General features: G+C 47.2%; 1 protein-coding gene across 5 annotated transcripts; it reads right to left on the reverse strand.

Moving 5' to 3' along the window:
• Positions 1-264: 264 nt before the first annotated feature.
• prrc2a (proline-rich coiled-coil 2A) lies at positions 265-16,897 on the reverse strand. 5 transcript variants are annotated; one of them, XM_035621524.2, is made up of 18 exons: positions 16,759-16,863; positions 16,536-16,648; positions 12,622-12,773; positions 11,429-11,606; positions 11,105-11,201; positions 10,911-10,992; positions 10,669-10,812; positions 9,975-10,210; positions 9,795-9,883; positions 9,479-9,621; positions 9,004-9,118; positions 8,701-8,890; positions 8,393-8,491; positions 7,634-8,189; positions 7,251-7,507; positions 6,801-7,101; positions 6,305-6,527; positions 265-6,221 (listed from the first exon to the last, which is right to left on the reverse strand). In XM_035621524.2, exons 3-18 carry the CDS (start codon positions 12,734-12,736, stop codon positions 3,140-3,142), a joined length of 5,907 nt encoding a protein of 1,968 aa, XP_035477417.2. In that variant the 5' UTR covers positions 12,737-12,773; positions 16,536-16,648; positions 16,759-16,863; the 3' UTR covers positions 265-3,139. The 5 variants fall into 5 exon arrangements, with proteins under 5 accessions (XP_035477417.2, XP_035477419.2, XP_035477416.2 ...); XM_035621526.2 differs by lacking the exon at positions 16,536-16,648 and having other exon boundaries at positions 8,405-8,491; positions 16,759-16,897; XM_035621523.2 differs by lacking the exon at positions 16,536-16,648 and having other exon boundaries at positions 16,759-16,897.
• Between the last annotated feature and the right edge of the window lie 1,140 nt (positions 16,898-18,037).

Genomic DNA, 18,037 nt, shown 5'->3' on the forward strand with positions numbered 1-18,037 from the left:
AAGTCCGCTGGATTCCCTTTAATGGAGAAAAAGGGTTTGACTTCGTCAAACTCATTTAACTTATGACATTATTGTATGGCTGCATTACATGTACGTGTGCCAGTACGATTCCACCTTCAATGATTTAAATAATTTTAAGTTGAACCTGTTCTAGTCCTGCTACGACATGTCACAACATGCAGGGACCAAGGTCTTCCGCCTGGCTCACGTTTCCACAAACATTCCACTTGATCTGCTGGAGAAGAACGAGACGTGCGCTTGACATTTTCCATTAAATCAAAAGTAGTTTATTTAACTTTGCCTTCTCTGTATAACTTTTTATTATAATAAGACACTTCTCTGCTTGTACATTGCTCCCTTGAACTAAAAATGGCAACATTTGTTTGTGGGAATGTAAGTTGGGGTAGACAAACTTAGATACATACCAATATACATACATGTGTGTATATTACAGTTCCATTAATAAAACCATAAATGCTAAAAAACAGTTTGAACCACTCCAGGTACCTTGGTAATGCTGGAAACAAAGTACAATCTTTTGAGTAATTTTTCTGGAATACACTACTTCTTTTTGTCGCTTTTTAACATGGGTACATACAATAATGCGCATATCAACGTTAAGGAGGGATGAAGGACTCTTTGAGCCAGTGTTAAGTGTACAGCTATCAATGTAAAAACCAGTCACGGGCAAGGCGAGCTGCACCCATGGGCATGTGTTCATGCTTAGAAGAAGTCAGTGAAAAATAAAAATATGTCCAACTACACTTGCCTGCTGAAGAATGTGCTTAAATTCTACCAAAAAAAAAAATGGTGACGTTCTCTACTGCATGTCCTTCATTTGGATGATTAACATATACACACAGCTGGATGTATGTGTGTATATATATATATATATATATATATATATGGATGTATTTAAGAAACCGTAGACCTGTCTTAATAATATTGGTTAAATCTAGTTGGGGGGGCAAACAAGGCAGAAAGTGCTTTGCCAATCATGTTGACCCTCTGCTCCCCACCCCTTCCCGAGTAATTACACAGAGACTGGAAAATGCACACATGCCGCACACATACACACAAGCACACAAATCATCAAATGCCCTACTCACGACGTCCCAGAGACAGATCTCCAAACTGTCGTCAGTACACAAACAAACCCCAACTTACAGCAGTGACAATGAGAATATTAGTTCACCTTGGGCGTCGTCTCGTGTTTTTTGTGTGTGATGCGTATACTGTGTTTACACGTGTAATCCTACATCAATCCAAATATTTCCCTCAACTCTCCAGGTCAGCATTACTTCTTGGAAAACTGTGTGAACTGCAGAAGGTGACGCATGTGACACTTTGCCTTCCTTTCGGCGTTTTGTCCTGAATTCAATTAGCCTGAGCTACTCGTCGCCCGCCGCGCACTGACACAGCCATCCCAGGAATACAAAATTTGAAAAAAAATACTTCCTCAGACCAGGGAGCTCTTGGTAGCGGTCGTCCTCAGTGGGAGGAGTATCCACCCGAGCACTGGGGGGTATTAAGAGTACAATACTCAGCTTAGCTCTGTACTCTGGGCCCAGACAGAGTACCTGTCCCGTTGCATCACATGTAACTTGCCCAAAAACATTAACACAAAAGGAGAAGAAAGTAAATTTAAAAAAAAAAAACAACAAAAAAAAAACAGCAACCATGGATTTGTGTCATACTAAGGAGTGCTTATTAGAACATGTTCAATTATCTACTGATGCAAAATACAATTTTATGAAAAGTCAAACGTTTTTCTTTCCTTTATTCTACATCATGACCTACAATTTCATTCCCCCCCCCCCCAACAAGATTGATGTCTTGAGGGAGAGTAAAGAAAAGTTTCCATAAAAATGGAAGCTACTGAGGAAATAATGGTTGTTAAAATAAAGCCATCACGCTATTAATACAGTCTTCATTAGGGTAAACAAACCTCATGATAGAGAGAGTGTAAAACTATTGTCCTTGGGGAAACTGATTTTTTGCCGTGCACAAATTCTGCAGGCAAGTAGGATGCTACCACGAGGGGCCCCATGAAAAGCTTTTTATCCCCCTAAACAGGAAACACCCAGTAGGAGCTAATGAAAGGTCAGAGCAGGTTAAACAACCTCAAGGGGAGAAGGAAAAAAAAAATTCACACCGTCTATTTGAACAAGCAGCAGAGACATTGATATTAAAGACAAATCAATACAAGTGTAGGTGAGCACTGAGCAGTAGTACTTCGATGGGTCTTATCACAGTAATCAGACATACTTTGCGGTAGACCAAAAAGTCGCCCAAAGGAGGAAATGAGAATTTAGTAAAAAGTTTTTTTTTAATGACCTGCTTTGCTGAAGAAAACACACGCGCACACGCACGCACACACCTCTGCCATCTGTCAGAGGTTGAAGCTCCACTGACACGAGGCCAAAGAGGAAAAAAAAACAGGAAAAAAAAAACAGAAACAAAAACCTCTTATGGTACATTGTTCTTGTTAAAAGGTGAAGCTGCACTCTTTCCCTTTGTGAGGGAAGTGCTGCAAGACTGCACTACTGAATACCACCCAAGGCCAAAGTGTGGTAGAAATACACACAGGTACATAAATATAAAAATCAGCCCGATCCAAACATTATATGCCAATTTAATCCCACGTTTTTCTTGTTGCACCCACAGGACTGCATGTGTTCCATGTGTTGTTAGAGATGTCGTAGTTGTGCTTGTATATGAGAGTGTATATGTGTGTGAGTGTATATGTGTGTATATGTGTGTGTGTAGATCTGTGTGAACGTCTTCTGTCCAAACGACATGCACCTCCATTTTCAAAACCTCATGCTTGACAAATCCAACGGGGTGAGACTCTGAGGGGAAGGTACAGGGGGAGGGGGAGCAAGACGGAACAAACGGAGAAATTTACAAGAACGGACGGTAGATAGTTGATTGATGCAAAAGGGAAAGAGCCGACTGAGGTCGGGGTGAGGGCATCTAGAGTGAATGTGAGTCTCCATGTACTGTACAATGCACTAATGTGTGTAGGGATGCCAACAGATAAACCATAAAATAATGATCAAAAAGGGGATTAGGATGTAAGATGGTGGGTTTTTAAATGTGGGCGGGAAACATCTGAAATGTTTTTCTTTTTATTCCATCATTTCCTATTTTTCGGGGAGGGCCAGTTGCCGCGCTTCTCCCCGCGGTTGCCGCCTCCGTTACCGGGCCCACCGGAACCACCGCCTGGCGGGCCACGTGGGCCTCTGCCTCCCCCACCACCGGCTCTTTCAGGGTTGACCCTCCGGTTCTGGCGATCCATGCCCGGACGCTGGCTGGAGAAGCTTCTCTTATTCGCCAAGGGCTCTTTCCCCGACATATCGCGCTCCTGCACGCCTCCGCCGCCACCTCCTCCCCTTCCTGGATGGTGGTGATGGTGAGAGGGATATGACTTCCCCCCTCCCCCTCCCCCTCCCCCTCCTCCTCCTCCTCCTCCCTCCCTGTCTCTGAACTCTGTAAAGTCGCTGCTCTCAGAGGCGGTCTCCCACTCTTCATTGGCCTGGTCGGAGTTCTGATTGGTGAAGTCGGGGGACTTTGCTCCGTGGCTGTGGTGGTGCTGGGGGTGTGTCGTCACGGCGTTTCCCTGGTTGTAGTGGTGATGGTGGTGACTGTTGGAATTACCAATATGCCCTCCACCACTGTTACTGTTGGTGTTTTGAGGGGCATTGTGGTTAGCATGGTGGGAATTGCCCGTCGTTGGAGCAGGGAGGGGGGCTCCATTACTGTCCTGAACTGAATTCAGGGCAGGAGAGGAGGGCCTTCCACCGCCGATGACCCCCACGCCGTTGATCCGTGCAGCATTTTCTCGCTCCTTCAGTCTCCGGAAGCGGGGCGGTTTGTCCTGCTGGTGCTGGGAACGCCCGTGACGACGACGTCTAGGGGGTCGCTCGAACCCACCGGGAGGGAAGCCACGGTTGGCAGGAAGAGGGAGCGTATTAGGCCCTCCAGAGTTTGAAGTTGGGTTGGTTGAAGCTTGTTGAGTCACCACCCCTCCGTTTTCAGTGGAACCCACAGTGGCAGGAGTTGTAGCAGGTAAAGACGGCTGAGGGGGATTGGTCCCCTGACTTTGAACTTGACTTGTATCTGCTATCTTGTCCTTCTTCTCTCCACTATTTCCTCCCCGGCCCAGGTCTTTGGGCCCATGGGTTTGTGGCGGGCCTTGCTGTTTCCGTGATGAGGTCGATGACTTGTTGGATCCACCGTGAGAGCCTGAGCTGGGTCCAACTCGGTGTCCCCCAGGTGGTCCTCCAACGTTGCCACCGCTCCTGTAGATGTTTCCTCCCCCACTTCCTCCACTTCCTCCACCGCCCCTGCCCCTCCGAGAGGGCACACCCCTGGGGGTGAAGACTCGGGCCTGGGAGCCTCTGGGATGTGCAGATGACATGCTGCCGCTTCCAGTGGTGTTGGCATTAGCGGAGCCATTCTTGGTGTTGGGTTTCTGGTTGTCGTCCTTGTCTGAGTGACCAATGTCACTTGCGCCACTCTCACTGCCAGTCTCTGAACCTCTCTCCCTCCGTCTCTTGGGGATCTCCTCATACTCTGAACCCTCACTGCGGGTTTCACTTCGGTTCCTGGCCCTGGCCGGGTTATGCTGGGACCGATCCTGACCATGCCTGCCACCAGGCCCCTCAGCCTTGGACTCCTGGTGGTGACCACCACCAACAGATGGGCGGTAGTCTCTGCCGCTCCGGCCACCCATTCTGCCTCCCCGACTACCAGCAGTGGGCCCAGCACTCGGTGTGTAAGTGCCCCGATAACCACGTCCACGTCCAAAGAACTCTCCTCCTCGTCCACGACTGGCTCTGCTGCCTTTGGGGGGAACTCCTTGGTGATGGGAGCTGCTGCCTCCTCTTTCGAAGGAGCGGTCTCTGTCCCTTCTTGAGGGCCCTGAAAATCCTGAGGAGTTGCCGTCTACATCTTTGTGCCCTCTGCCCGACCCTCCCCCACCTCCTCCTGAGGATCGTTCTTTTCCACCGTTCCTGGGTTTGGCTGTCTGGGCAGGCTCATCTTTAGATGGAGCTGATTGGTTTTGGGAGGCTTCCTGCTTCATGGAAACCAGTTGTCCACCATCTTGATCTTTATCTTTCCCAAAGCCTGGGTTTGTTTTTTCCCCTCCGTCAGCTTCCCCACCCTCTCTCTTCATTTCCTTCAGCACAGGCTTCTTGATTGGGCCAGCTCTCTTGTTGGCATTGCCGCCCCCTGTCTGGTTGGAGGATTTGTGGTCCGATGGAATGTTGGAGGAGTCCTCCCCTCCACGGCTGCTGGTCCCAACTCCTGCATTGTTGGCCCTCCTGCCATGAGAGGAACCCCCACCTATGTTGCTGCTGCCAGGCCGTGGGCCCCACTGGGTCTCAGTCTTATGCTCCCGCCCCCCTCTTTGGTTAGATTTGGGATGGGGATGGTGCTGCTGAGAATGACTGCCATGTTGAGCAGGAGGTGGACTGGAGGTCACTGTGGAATGGGAAGCATATGCTGGGCCTGTTTTCTCTTGTTTCACATGGCCGCTACTGCCAGCATTGCCACTGTTGCTTCTTTCACTGTGACTGTGACCAATGACAGCCTCACCGTCTCTCTGAGATGGGTGATGATGCAGGGCAACTTTGACACTCCCATCTTCCCGGGCAGAAGAGGAGGAGGAGGAAGAGGAGCAGGAAGATGAGAGGGAAGGTTGGTGGAGAGGTGGAGAGGAGTTGGTCTTCTTAGCAGTGGCATCGACAACCCTGTCACGGTTGTTTTCTGGCTTATGGGCGTGGAGGGGGAAGTGAGGCTGCTGAGGGTGGTGGCTGTGATGGTGGTGGAGGTGGAGGTGAGAGTTGTTCTCAACAGGAGGGAGGTCTGCACGACCATTGCGATCATAGTGAGGGTGTGGTGCTCCCCATATCTGGCCCTGCTGGGATCCTCGGGGAGGCCCGTCTTCCTGGTGGGTGAAGCCATGCGGCTGGTTTCCCCTCTCACTCGCCCTCTGTTGCTGCTGATGGGGGGCCATCCTTCCACCCTGGTCAGGGAAGTTACTGTAGTTGCCCCGCCCACCCATGTAGTGATGAGGATGGTGGCTGCCTCCCTGGCCGCCCACTTGAGAGCCGACGGGAGGAGGGGTCTGATTGGATGTCCCGGAGCTTGAGCCGGGCTGCTGAATGGGTCCCAAAACACCCTCTCGCATTCGGTGTGGGGGAGTGTCACTCCTGAGACAAAAAAGATGGAAAGTTTACAAATGACTAAATTAAACCATGACAAGATTAAAAGCTCCTTTGAAAAGCTTCCATACCTGGGCCCTTTGGCCACATCGTCATCCTCCAGCACCTGCTTCTGCCTCAATGGGGAGGTTAGACCTCGACCCTCCCCTCCGCCAGGGAATACCTCCGGCCCCCAGGCCAGTTTGGGATCCATAGGGGGGGTCCCACGCTGAGGGTGCCCAGGATGCTGCTGTTGCCTGTCAAAGGGGTCTGAACCAGATCCCCCTGAATCAGACCGCTCACGCCCAATAAGCCCTGTGACAGTGAAGGTCAAATATATGAGATCTCTCAATAGATATGTTTACAGAAGATATGTTTGTTTCCCAGCAGAAGACAGATATTGTTCCCTGGACTTTATAGTCATCACATCCTGGTCAATTAGATGCTGTGTGGCCCACCATACATTTGAATCTGATCTAATAATAATTCATCAGTACTGTTCTATTTAATTATTCAATCCCCCTCACTTTTGTTTTTCCATCTCAAAACATTCCATCAGATCTCAGTGCTGATGCCACTTCCACTCACCAGACGGGTGCATGCCAGTTGAATAGTAGTCCATTGGCGGCGGGCGGCCCTGCATCATGCGTGGGTCCATGTAGGGCATCATCATCCAGCGAGGGTCGAAATTCATTGGCAGCGGTGGGGGTCTAACCATATTGCTGGGCTGATACATGGGTCCACCCTGCTTGGGTCCAGGTCCTGGCTGCGGCGTGGGACCCGGTGAAGGACCCTGTGGAGGCTGCGGCTGAGAAGACAGCTGGCTTTGCGATGCCTGACTGTGCTGCTGTTGCTGCTGCCACTGTTGCTGCTGTTTCATGAGCTGCTCCTATAGAGAAATGAATGTGACAGGGAAAATATAGATCAAAGGATGCAACATGCCAGCACTGGTGACCAAGTGGAAATGGGGCGATTATTACTTTTCCCTCTCAATAAACATGCAAAAAGCAAACTAATAAAATGAGTACAAATCCCAACCTGCTGCTGCCTCTGAAATCGAGGTGGAAGTGACTTCTGGTACTTGGAGTAACCCTGGCTCAGAGGACCACCGGCTTGACGACCTGCTGCCCCTCCTATATTCTCAATCTTCACTGGGTCAATTCCTCTTTCACTTCCACTTCCTGCACGGATGTGAGAACCGCCCACAGTCTCTTCCTTGTTCTCCACTGGTAAAGGTACATCCAGCGTGGGCTGCTGTGGCTGTGACACAGCTGGCTGGGGACACTGTTGGACATCTGGAACCAAGACAGAAGGTTGGAGGTTTGAGTAAGAGGTCATTATCAAGAGACAGAAACTTTATTTGGGCTGCCTGTTTTCTGATGATGAGGAATTATCACTGATCACGTGCCAGAAAAACTCACCTGCACTGGAGTCATAGCTGCTGTTGCTGCTGGCTCGCTGTCTGTCGCTGCCTCCAGGACTGGGCCCGGGCTGGACAGTCAGTACTGGAGGCTCCTCAGAGTCCACACAAGGAGATGGCGGCTGGCTGATGTTAGGGGAGGAGGCAGATGCTGAAATAGATGGAGTAGGGCTGCCTGCTGTGGCAGTGGTAGAGTTTCCATCGAGGCTGGGGGTTTTACTGCCGCTACCACCACCACCAACTATTTCGCTGCCTTGCTGCTGTTGCTGCTTTTCATCCAGCCTCTTCAGCTTCTCAGCGCAGGCTGCACGTCTTTCCTCCTCCATCCTCCGCTCTTCCTCCTCGCGGCGGCGACGTGCTCGTTCCACCGCGGCAGAGATCTCACTGGAGGACTGCTTCCTGCGCTGACGCCAAGTCTCGTCCTCATCTTCCCCCTGGGCCCCATGCACCAGCACGCCCGGCTGGGGAGGAGGGGTAGGGCCTCCTGCTGCAGGCTGAGGCTGGGTGGTGCCAGGCTTCCCAGGGCCTGCAGAGGCACCCTGGTTGTGGGGCCGGTCCTGAACAATTAGAAGATATATGATGCTCTATTACACATGTTTAATTCTAGATTAAATGACAGGGTTGCAATCTTGTTGAGGAATGATTACACTAATTGCACTAAAACTCAAGAGGCAAACTTAAACTTTAAGATGACGTATCTATAAGACCTGTGGGCGGTGGATGAGATAATGATTGAAATGATTCGTCTATGAGGCCGCACCTGGTGATCTACCTGTCGGTAAAAGGAGTAGGGTCCGAGGAGCGGCCCAGGTGGTGGGGAGGACTGCTCCCGGAGACCACTCGATCCAGGGCTGCGCCCCTACATACAGGCAGACACAGTTAGCCATGCTCCACCACAATAATCTACACTGAATAAACAACAAATCTCCGCCCACATACAAGTCTTTGCCCGACAGTTTGCACAAACTGCCCAGTGTTGAAAAGTTTTAGACCGTGTGTCTATCTTGCAGAGGTGGAGCCTTGCCTGTCTGGGCAACACTTTTTTTGTGTTTTATTTCAACACACTACCTGGTAGTTTGACGATGCTCCCTGTACCCGCCAGCTATTGCCTCCCTCCTCGGCCCATCCTGACTTGCTGGAGGGAGGTTGGGGGCCATTGTCAGCATTAGAGGGAGGGGTGCGGCGGGTGTCTCCACCACTGTCCGAGGCTCGAGGACGAGAGGCAGCAGGAGGGGCATCCTGAGGCCGCGGCTGCTCACTGAGGTAACGACAGAACAGCTGTTTTACCAACACATTAAAATATAGCTAGTGTAGCTTTACATTTTAAGCTCAAAAAACAGCATTTTTACCTACACTGATTTAACCACATACCGTGAGTCATTCTGGCTCTCAGTTCTCTCCTCTTCTGCCCCTTCCTCTCCATCTCCTTCTCCTTCATCATCACTGAACTTCAACTTTGCAGAGTAATCAATCTCCTCATGAGCCCCTGACGAAAAAAAAAAAAGAAAAGAAAAAGACAAGAAGACATCAGGGCTATATTTGTACCAAACATCCATTAAGTGCGTTTGTGCATACATTTATCAGATACACCTGATCCTCCATTACACACAGCAGGAAATAGTAGGAGGATCAATTGCACTCACAGCCACTATGTCATTCACAACCATTTAGAAGCAAAAGCATTAAATCAATGTGCAATGCATTAGGATACTTTGACATCAGAAGTTTGTCATTTCCCCTTGACAGCTCTTCCTCAATGTGAAAATAAATTAGAACACGTTTTTTCCCATTTTTTGAACCATTTGTAATCGAAATCTTGCATATCAGTAAATGAGCATCTTCTGACCTGCCCAACCATCATCTCCATCGTGGTCCAGCTCGTCAAGCTCCTTCAGGTCATCCTGCTTTAAGATAGGAGGTCGATTCACCGCCTCTCCACCTGTGTCACGTAGTCCGCCCTGAGGCCTGCTGTCGGGACCGCGAGAGAACCTGAAAGAGGGGAGGAGGTTCTCTGTAAGTGATATGTTATAGGACAAAAAGAAAAAAGCAAAATACAATTTTGACAAAATTTATTCCAGGTCAATTTCAGTGAGTGGTTTTTACCCTCTGGAAAAAAAGTAGCACAATATGAACTTCACAACTTATTTTAGCAAACAACATACCTTGGAGCGGGCCCTTCCCCAGGTCCCGGGTACCTATAGGGCCCTTGAGGGCCATAGGGGGCCGGGAAGGGCAGATATGGAGGATACATCTTAAAAGAAAGAAAAAAAACAGATCAGATTCAGATACCGATTCTTTTACATCGAGGGGAGAGGCAGAGAGAAAACCAAGAGGAAACTTACGAAAGGAGGCATGATCCCTCGGTATTGGGGGAACCCAGGCCCCACAGGCGGCTGGGGCAGAGGCAAGGCGGGGCTGCCCGCAGGAGGGTTCCTAGGTGGCCCGTGGGAGTTTGGAAGGGGGACCCCAGCTGCCCCATCCATCACCAAAGCTCCACCAGTGCCACCCTCCGCTGCCCCCTCCCCAGGCAGGGGGGGTCCCTGGGCTCGGCCCCCACCGTCCCGCCAACTTGTAACGTCTGAGAACAGTGAGCACAAGCAAGGACGCAGCGGTGAGAATAGTTTATGAGCTTTAATGGAATATGTTCAGTGATGCAAAGCCATTTCTTTAGAGAGAGAGCACATCCTTGCAACCTAGATCAATGTCTGTAAAACCTAACATGAAAGGGTTACATTTTATCATGTAATTGTAAATCAATAGATGGGAAACTTTGGCGTTGGCAAGTCTATAGCGACACCAACAAAAGCATTAAGTAAACAATATGAATATGGATGGGCTCATTTTGTGCATTTGAAACGACATGGACTAAATGAATACTAAAATAGTGCTGTTCTGTGTTACTAACTGAACCACTGCCTCAAAATGTTAATCTGTAATTTACAAAGAACGGTACAAGAAGCACCGCTAAAAACTATCTTGAAAAAAACATTCCCCCCCCCAAACACTGACATAATCAAATGAGTAGGCATCACTCACTCTGGGGGCGGAGGCTTGGTCCGGGCCCATACCACTGATCTGCAGTGCCCTGTTCTCTGCCAGCTTTGTCCTGGTCGCCAGCCGCCTGCAGGGTGGGAAATTCCTCGCGATAGAATGGCGACGGTTGGTTTGATCCCTTTCCAACTGAAAAAAACAAAACAGGGAGAGAATAATTTTCACCTGTGTGACAAAAAGCTCAATCCCAAGTAATGTACATTACAGACATTCAAAAAAAGACTCACCATCCCCTTGTGTTCCATGTGTAACACTGGCCTGTGCCCAGGACCTTGCCCCTACGGCCTGGGTTGTAGCTGGAGCCAGAGCCTGAGAGACAGAGAGATGGGTGGGACAAACAAAAGTACTATTAGATTAAAAAACAAAATAAATAAAAAACGTTATTAAATTAGTTTTTGTCTGACTTTTCACGGTGACTAACCTCTGAAGCTGGCGGGGTTCTCGGGCGGGTCGGTGCAGGTGTCTGTGAAGCCACAGGCTGCTGCAATTCCGGCTGCGGTGCTGACAAGGCATCGGTACTGAAGAAGAAAAATTCATCAAGGATAGAGGGTCATTAGAAAAGAGAAGAAACAAACAACAGCAGAGAGCAAAACCCCCCACCATTTTAACCATAAAACTAACGACAAAAACAACTTCTCACAGAAGCATTTCCAACATTTTGTACTATAAAGACATTTGGAGATTTTCTGAGACGTGAAAGTCTAAATTGCTTGCGTGTTAGATTGGATTCATTGGATTGGCTCACCTCTTTGGGTCTGCTGGTTCCTTGTTGCTTGCCCATCCTGTGCCGTCTTTGGGAACGAGCGAGACGTTGGGGTCGTTGCCTTTGTTCTCTGCCTTCAGACTGGGCAGGTAGGCAGGGGGTGGCATACGCCGTGCGGAAGCAACTTTACCAAGAGACTGCAGGCCATGGCGGGGAGGAACTGACGTGGGGAGAGAGAGAAGAGGCCATTAACACAGACGGACCACTGAAACTCGACACAAGAGAAATCTTCTTGATGTAGGGAGCAGCTAGATGCTTGCTTCACTGGACATACAATTAGAATGCTGTTTCAATCTGATGATTCTGATGAATATTGATGAAGAGAAAGCTTCTAGATTTTATTACAACCCTTCAGCAAACCCGCTTCAATTACAGTACTGGGATATTGATGCTCAAAGAAGCATGGAAAAGTCCTCCCAATTATGTGAAGCTGCCCTGAGTGTCAGCAGTGCATGGCTTCAGTGTGTAGGAGGGGGAAGTCTGTAGTTCGGAAACGGGGACAGCTGCTTAGATCTCGTGGGGGAGCTTCTGAATAAAACATACACAGAAGTCAAACAGCATCCACAAGTAAGCCTCTGTCTCAGGCCAGGCCCAGAGGCTTTGAGGCTGAGCTGATACGTCAAGGCTCCCGAGCCTTTCACCTTCCGGGCTGTGTGTTTTTCTTCATGTATGGCAACACAGATAATGTTTTCTCTAAGAAACAGGTGTAAAAACCTTTAAAATGACAGTCCAAAACCTCCCTGATCCCTGAATAATATAACCACCGTCAGCAAAAACAGGTTGGCAGGCAGATGAGCGATACAGCACATCATGTGCTTTCTCTATTTCAGCACCAGAGCTATAGGGGGAAACAGTAGGCTAAGGCATCAAAGTTGCAGAACTTGGTGGCTCGCGGCAACGCGGCACAGACAGAAACACAATCACAAAACAACTGTGAAAATCCAACTGTGACAAAGCAGATCCGTTTCTTTGGGCTACATCTGATCAATTACAAAACAAGCTGCACAACTTCAGCGGCAAAACAAAACCATCTGGCAGATCTAAAAAGAGCCTCAAAGGCAAGAGATCGTGAAAACTAATACACTGAATATAAAGACGGAGAAGGCCGAGCCATTACACTGGATGTGTGTGGTGATAGTGAAGGATGGGACATGGCAAAAAACCAGGATACTCACCAACAGGCTTTTGTGTTTCAAGGCTCTTTCCTTTGTATGTATCAAACAGGTTGAGAGACGCATACTTGGTTTTGCCATCCTTCCCCTTTGCAGTTTGCCCAGAGCGCTCTGACATTGCGCTGTCCGCTCATTGAGTATGGTGAGCCCTGAGACTGGGAGAGAAAGAGGGAGGGAGAGAATAATTTGATATATGTATCCATTCAAAACTACCAACAGAAACAGTCTCACAAATTCAAATATATACTGAACCCAGATTGTGTCGGCTGTGTCCGGTATAATGAAGCAATTGAATATGAAGAATCAATTATAGAACAACAATAAAAAAAAATGTTAAACAAACACAACTGTATCACAACACAGGCAATTCTGAAAGACAACCACACACAACACATGACCTGTGTGAGGGACAACGGGCTCATACTTGAGACCCTTCACTAAAGATGTGGCAGAGTGAGAATAAATGTTGATTCACACAAAACATTTCCAAAGCTTTTTTGTTCTTTGTGGCAAAAACTGAAATATTCCTCAATTTCAACAAATATATCCATATTATTTCTGAATTATTTCCCCTCAAGTACAAGTAGATCACACTGGCAGTAAATCATGACACTACTTTCCTTTTATACATAGTAGGGCTGAAATGACGCGTCAACGTATTACGCTAAGACGCTGATTTGCGTAGAATGCGTTGACGCACCGCACTGTTTACGTTCATCCCCAGTGACGACAAATCCCGTTCTCAGGTATGGAGAAAATTAAACACGATTGTGTTATACGAGTATCTCCTTGCAGTGCAGGTTGCAGTCTGTCTGTTAATAAACGTTTCAGTTTCTGTGTGTTATTTACCGCTGTTGAGGATGTAAACAGACTTAGTCCCTGAGTGAGACAAGACTTTGGCCTTGGAGAAAGTGAAAGCACATCTCCCCTGTTTCCCGACTGCGGTCTGGACGCCAAGCAGGAAAAGGCTAACACTCGGTCCAGATCTACCAAAGTGTGGGAATTTTTTCCAATAGAGACACAAGCTACAGATCATAAGAGAGCTGAGTTCGCCGAGTGTTTTTCTTATCACTGTACAACCAACTCTCACCAAACCAGCTTACTACGTCGTACCTTTGATGTTTTGTCACGATTAGTTCCTGCTTTGATCTGACCGCATCCTTACTAAAACCTTATCAGCATGAAATTTGGCACAGATAATGTTCTGAAGTTGTGCTATGGAGTGAGTGTGTGTATATGTGTATATATATATATATTTATGTATATATACACACACACACACACACACACTATATATTTTTTTTTTTCTTGCTTCATCTGCATTATTCACTTTAAATAAGTTTCCTTTTTTTAAGGGCACTTCAATTTTTATACATTCACATTCATTTTGCCTTAAATGACTGCAGACATAAGGCAGGTGAGAGAGAGAATATGACATGCAGCAAAGGGCCAAGGATGGATTCAAGCACAGGCTGCTGCAGCAAGAACTCAGTCTTGACTATTATCTTATATCCCAAGTTTAAGGACCGATGCAATCATAATTTTTGCCAGAAGATATGTATTCTTTTTTCTTAATCAGCCAATCCTAAAGTTGCAGTGTGAAATGTATGTGTTGCAGATAGCAGTCGAGTCAGATGTGTAGGTGTGGCTTCCCTTGGATGATAATATAAAAGTCGTTCACATTTATTTATTGCCACAAAGCAGAGATGAAAGTCCTTGTTGCAAAGTACTGACATATGGAATAGATAAGCCCTGGCAACAACTAACCTAAAGGCCATTTTGGCAGTTGGGGTGACTCGTCACACACACACACGATTCTTTGTCCCACCCACATTGTTTACCGAGAGCCGTTATCATTCTGATCACATGGTTATTAATGATGACTGATTACCGTGGCCTGTAAAGGTGACTATAGTGGGTGCACCAACATTTGTGCAGTTTTCCATGTCATAGAGACATCAAATCGGAGCAAGGGCAGGTTCAGCATTGCGTCAGTATAAATACTGGTAAATGTGAGCAGCCCAGAATACAGTGCATGACTAAAAACACGGTGGTTGCTATGGCAACACATAATAAATGATATTCCTCTTTGCTTCGCCTTGAGACGGCGTCGACTCCATGGAAACTGCCGGGGCCATTAGCTTGAACTCATCGCGTCAATAAAAGACACCGCGCCGACATCTGTCCAACTTACAGTGATGTGGCTGCAGCCGGCAGGTCAGAACTACTGCCCCCCCCCCCCCAAAAAAAATCCCATTAGGGTACAATTACTGACGAGAGATGATTTGTCTAAAATTGCAATGCTGCAAACAACACCGTTTCCTTGACTCAGAAGATCCACTTATAGAGCTTCACTTTTCAAAGCAACAGCCCTTCGTCATATCTCTGTCCTAACGATGGATGCATATTTCAATAGCTGAGAAGTGAAAAAGAATTAATGTACTCCCAGGTGATGGCAGCTACATTATTCTTCACGTATATCTGACCAGCAAATCAACTGAATGCAGTGGTGTGAGGGAACAAAAGGGGGATGGATATGAAACCACAATCGAAAACAATGACACAAATGTAAAAAAAAAAAAAATGGAAATAAAGCAACTGCGCATTGATAGCTCGTGTATCATGAGACAATGCCTGAGGATCCCTGAACCCACCACGGAAGCCAAATAGCACACACGACACAACAACAGCGTTTCAAACAGGATGGCGACTACGGCCAGATGAGATTAGAAAAATTAGGTCGTGGGACGGTTGATCGGCTGCATGCTGTATCACTGGGGATTAAACGAGGGGCCAGCGGCTGCCCTCGCTGCCGAGCCACAACTGCAGCAAACGCACACCACACGGAGGCCCTAGTCAAAGGCTACATGGTGATGGCGACCGCCACCCACGGCTAGCTGCACGATACTATTGTGGGTGAAATCAGATCGTATGACAACATTAAAATGCAATTAAATATATATATATATATATAAATATATAAACCAAAGGCTGCTGCTGCTGAAGCTGCAGACCGGGACATCTTCGCTGTGGTGCTAGCTACCTAGCATGCTAACGCGGGGCCTCGGTGTTGGGAGGGGGACTGCGTTGATGTTTCATAATGCATTTCAACGCATAATCATATACTACGACTCTTTAATTTAGAAGATATGAGAATGAATCATCACAGGGGCGATGGCGAGTGGGTCCATCCCACCCTCCCCTCAAACAGCGGTGTTAATCCGTCGCTCGCTGGGGGGAAACAGGACAACGCAGAGAAAACGATTCTCCTTTTCTTTTTTTATTAGGGAGAACAAAACAAAATGGCGCCGGACACAGGCCCCGGCGCACATTAAACGTTAACACCGACCGCTTTGTGTAATCATTGGCGCCTGCTCGTCAGCACGCCGCCAAAAATAGAACGACCCCGACAAACAGCAGAACGCGGAGACGGTCAATGTGGAAAACCATCACGCGACATAACAGCTTTAACACCCGGTGTGTCGTGGACCAACGCTAGCGGCTACTTGGCTAGCTCCCGTGCTAACGCTTTAATCGCCGACATTAGCAAGCGTAGCGCTCAGTCGCGAGCGACCGAACGTGATCGGACACGACCACAACGAGCTCACTCGGTGGCCCAATATCACAGACAGACAATAAAGCACGCGTGATTATTCACACACGATTTGACCAAATCCACGCATATGCCCCCCCCCTCCAAAAAAAATGCTAGCCTGGCTATACTAAGGAGCTAGGCTAGCAACCAACCTAGCAACAACAGCCGCAAAAAATAAAAAATAAAAGAACGTGCCCGTCCACAAAACATCCTCTCCGGCGAGATCGGTTCGGTGGTGGTGATATTTTCGGCCACAATAACTCAAATGGAACTGGCCCCGTTTGGTTCGCATAAACGTGCAAAAGTCTCCCCGGCTACTGACCTGGTCTTGTCCCGACTTGTCTCGAGGTTATACCGCAGAAGTGGGCTTATGCTATGCTACCGCGTAGCTTTCTAGCAAGGCAGCCTGGGCTAGCTATAGGCAACGCTATCCCCCTGCATGGCCAAACACACACGAGTCATTTACAGTAAAAAGAAACAATAACACCCACACGCGTATTCAACACGACTACTTCTATTATTTAGACTATAGATAAGTGTCTTACTTGCACTCCTTTTTCTCCCCCCCGAAAAATAAATGAAAATGGGTGGAAAAGAAAATAGTGATCCTCGGCTCGATCCGTCACCTGAAGAGCCGTCAACGGCTACTGAGCAGTGTCACGAGCGAGGCGCCGAGTGGGACCTCTACTGTACGAGGGCGACATGAGAATTAAATCAGATATGTATCGTGTGTCGGAATAAATAAAAAAACACCTTTAGAATAAATGATAATTCTGTCATAGTTCATCACAATATGCCTTTTGAAATGAGCGCGATAATTACAATTGGCCTTTGTGAAGAATTAAGATGAAGTGTGAGATGTTTGTAAACCATATTATGGTTGGGAAATAAAAACTAATAATCCTTTTTATTTATATAGCACCTTTCAGAAGTAGCTCGACAAAGTGCTTTCACAAAAAACATACAAATCACAGACAATTAAAATCAGCATTCCAACAATAATTCGGTTTTCAGGTCACAAATTATATTTTATTAATCATTAGAACCATTAACACTACAGAATATATACTACAGAATATATATATTTATAATATATATATTCTTCCAAAGACCAAGAGGGCATCTGAGGTCACAGTCATTTCATTTGGTCCAAGATCCACTGCTGAAAACTACTTCAATTAATTGTAAATGTACGTATTTCCTGGTAACACAGACTGCCGTTCAAAAGTTTGAGGCACTGAGTATTTATATCTTGATTTTATCTTTATTCATCCGTGCATTTAAGAGGGAAAATCAAATCAATATTTGATGTGACGACCCTTTTGATTTTAAATCAGCGTTAGTTCTCATAAGCATGGCTTTTCATGGTTCTCAGCAGGTAGGTCGTTTTAAGCATCTCAGAGAAGTCTTCACCCCCAGTGTCTTCTGGCTCTTCATGTAATCCCAGACTGACTCCATAGGACGGCTCCATGGAAGACACCATGTTCTTCTCGGTGAAGCTGAAGAAATATCTTTATGACACTCTGGCTGCATTGTTTGGTCTCAATGTCTTGCTGAAAAATATAATTTGGGGAAACACCAGAGTGTAAAATATTCTTCAAGCTATAGTGAGCCACCATGAAAGACATGCGGGGAAAAGACACTGCGAGAGACAAATTAATACAGCAGATTTTGCCAGTTATTTGTTTTCCACCTCATCCTTGGTTTATATCAAGCAGTGCACTTCATTTGTAATCACTAGGAAAAACATTTACTGGGAGGTATTTCTCTCTCTCTCTCTCTCATCATCTGACAGAGACAATGGCAGTTTTGTAATATCTCTGA

Source organism: Scophthalmus maximus, chromosome 22 (genome assembly GCF_022379125.1).
Source record: "Scophthalmus maximus strain ysfricsl-2021 chromosome 22, ASM2237912v1, whole genome shotgun sequence".
Classification (NCBI taxonomy): domain Eukaryota; kingdom Metazoa; phylum Chordata; class Actinopteri; order Pleuronectiformes; family Scophthalmidae; genus Scophthalmus; species Scophthalmus maximus.

What these genes read in the sequence shown, in the direction of transcription:
- prrc2a (XM_035621523.2), bottom strand. Translation starts at nt 12,736, where the DNA reads ATGTCAGAGCGCTCTGGGCAAACTGCAAAGGGGAAGGATGGCAAAACC. An exon ending in GAGGGATCATGCCTCCTTTC is followed by an intron (nt 9,884 to 9,974) that starts GTAAGTTTCCTC and finishes CTTTCTTTTAAG; the next exon opens with ATGTATCCTCCATATCTGCC. An exon ending in TGGAGATGATGGTTGGGCAG is followed by an intron (nt 9,119 to 9,478) that starts GTCAGAAGATGC and finishes TTTTTTCGTCAG; the next exon opens with GGGCTCATGAGGAGATTGAT.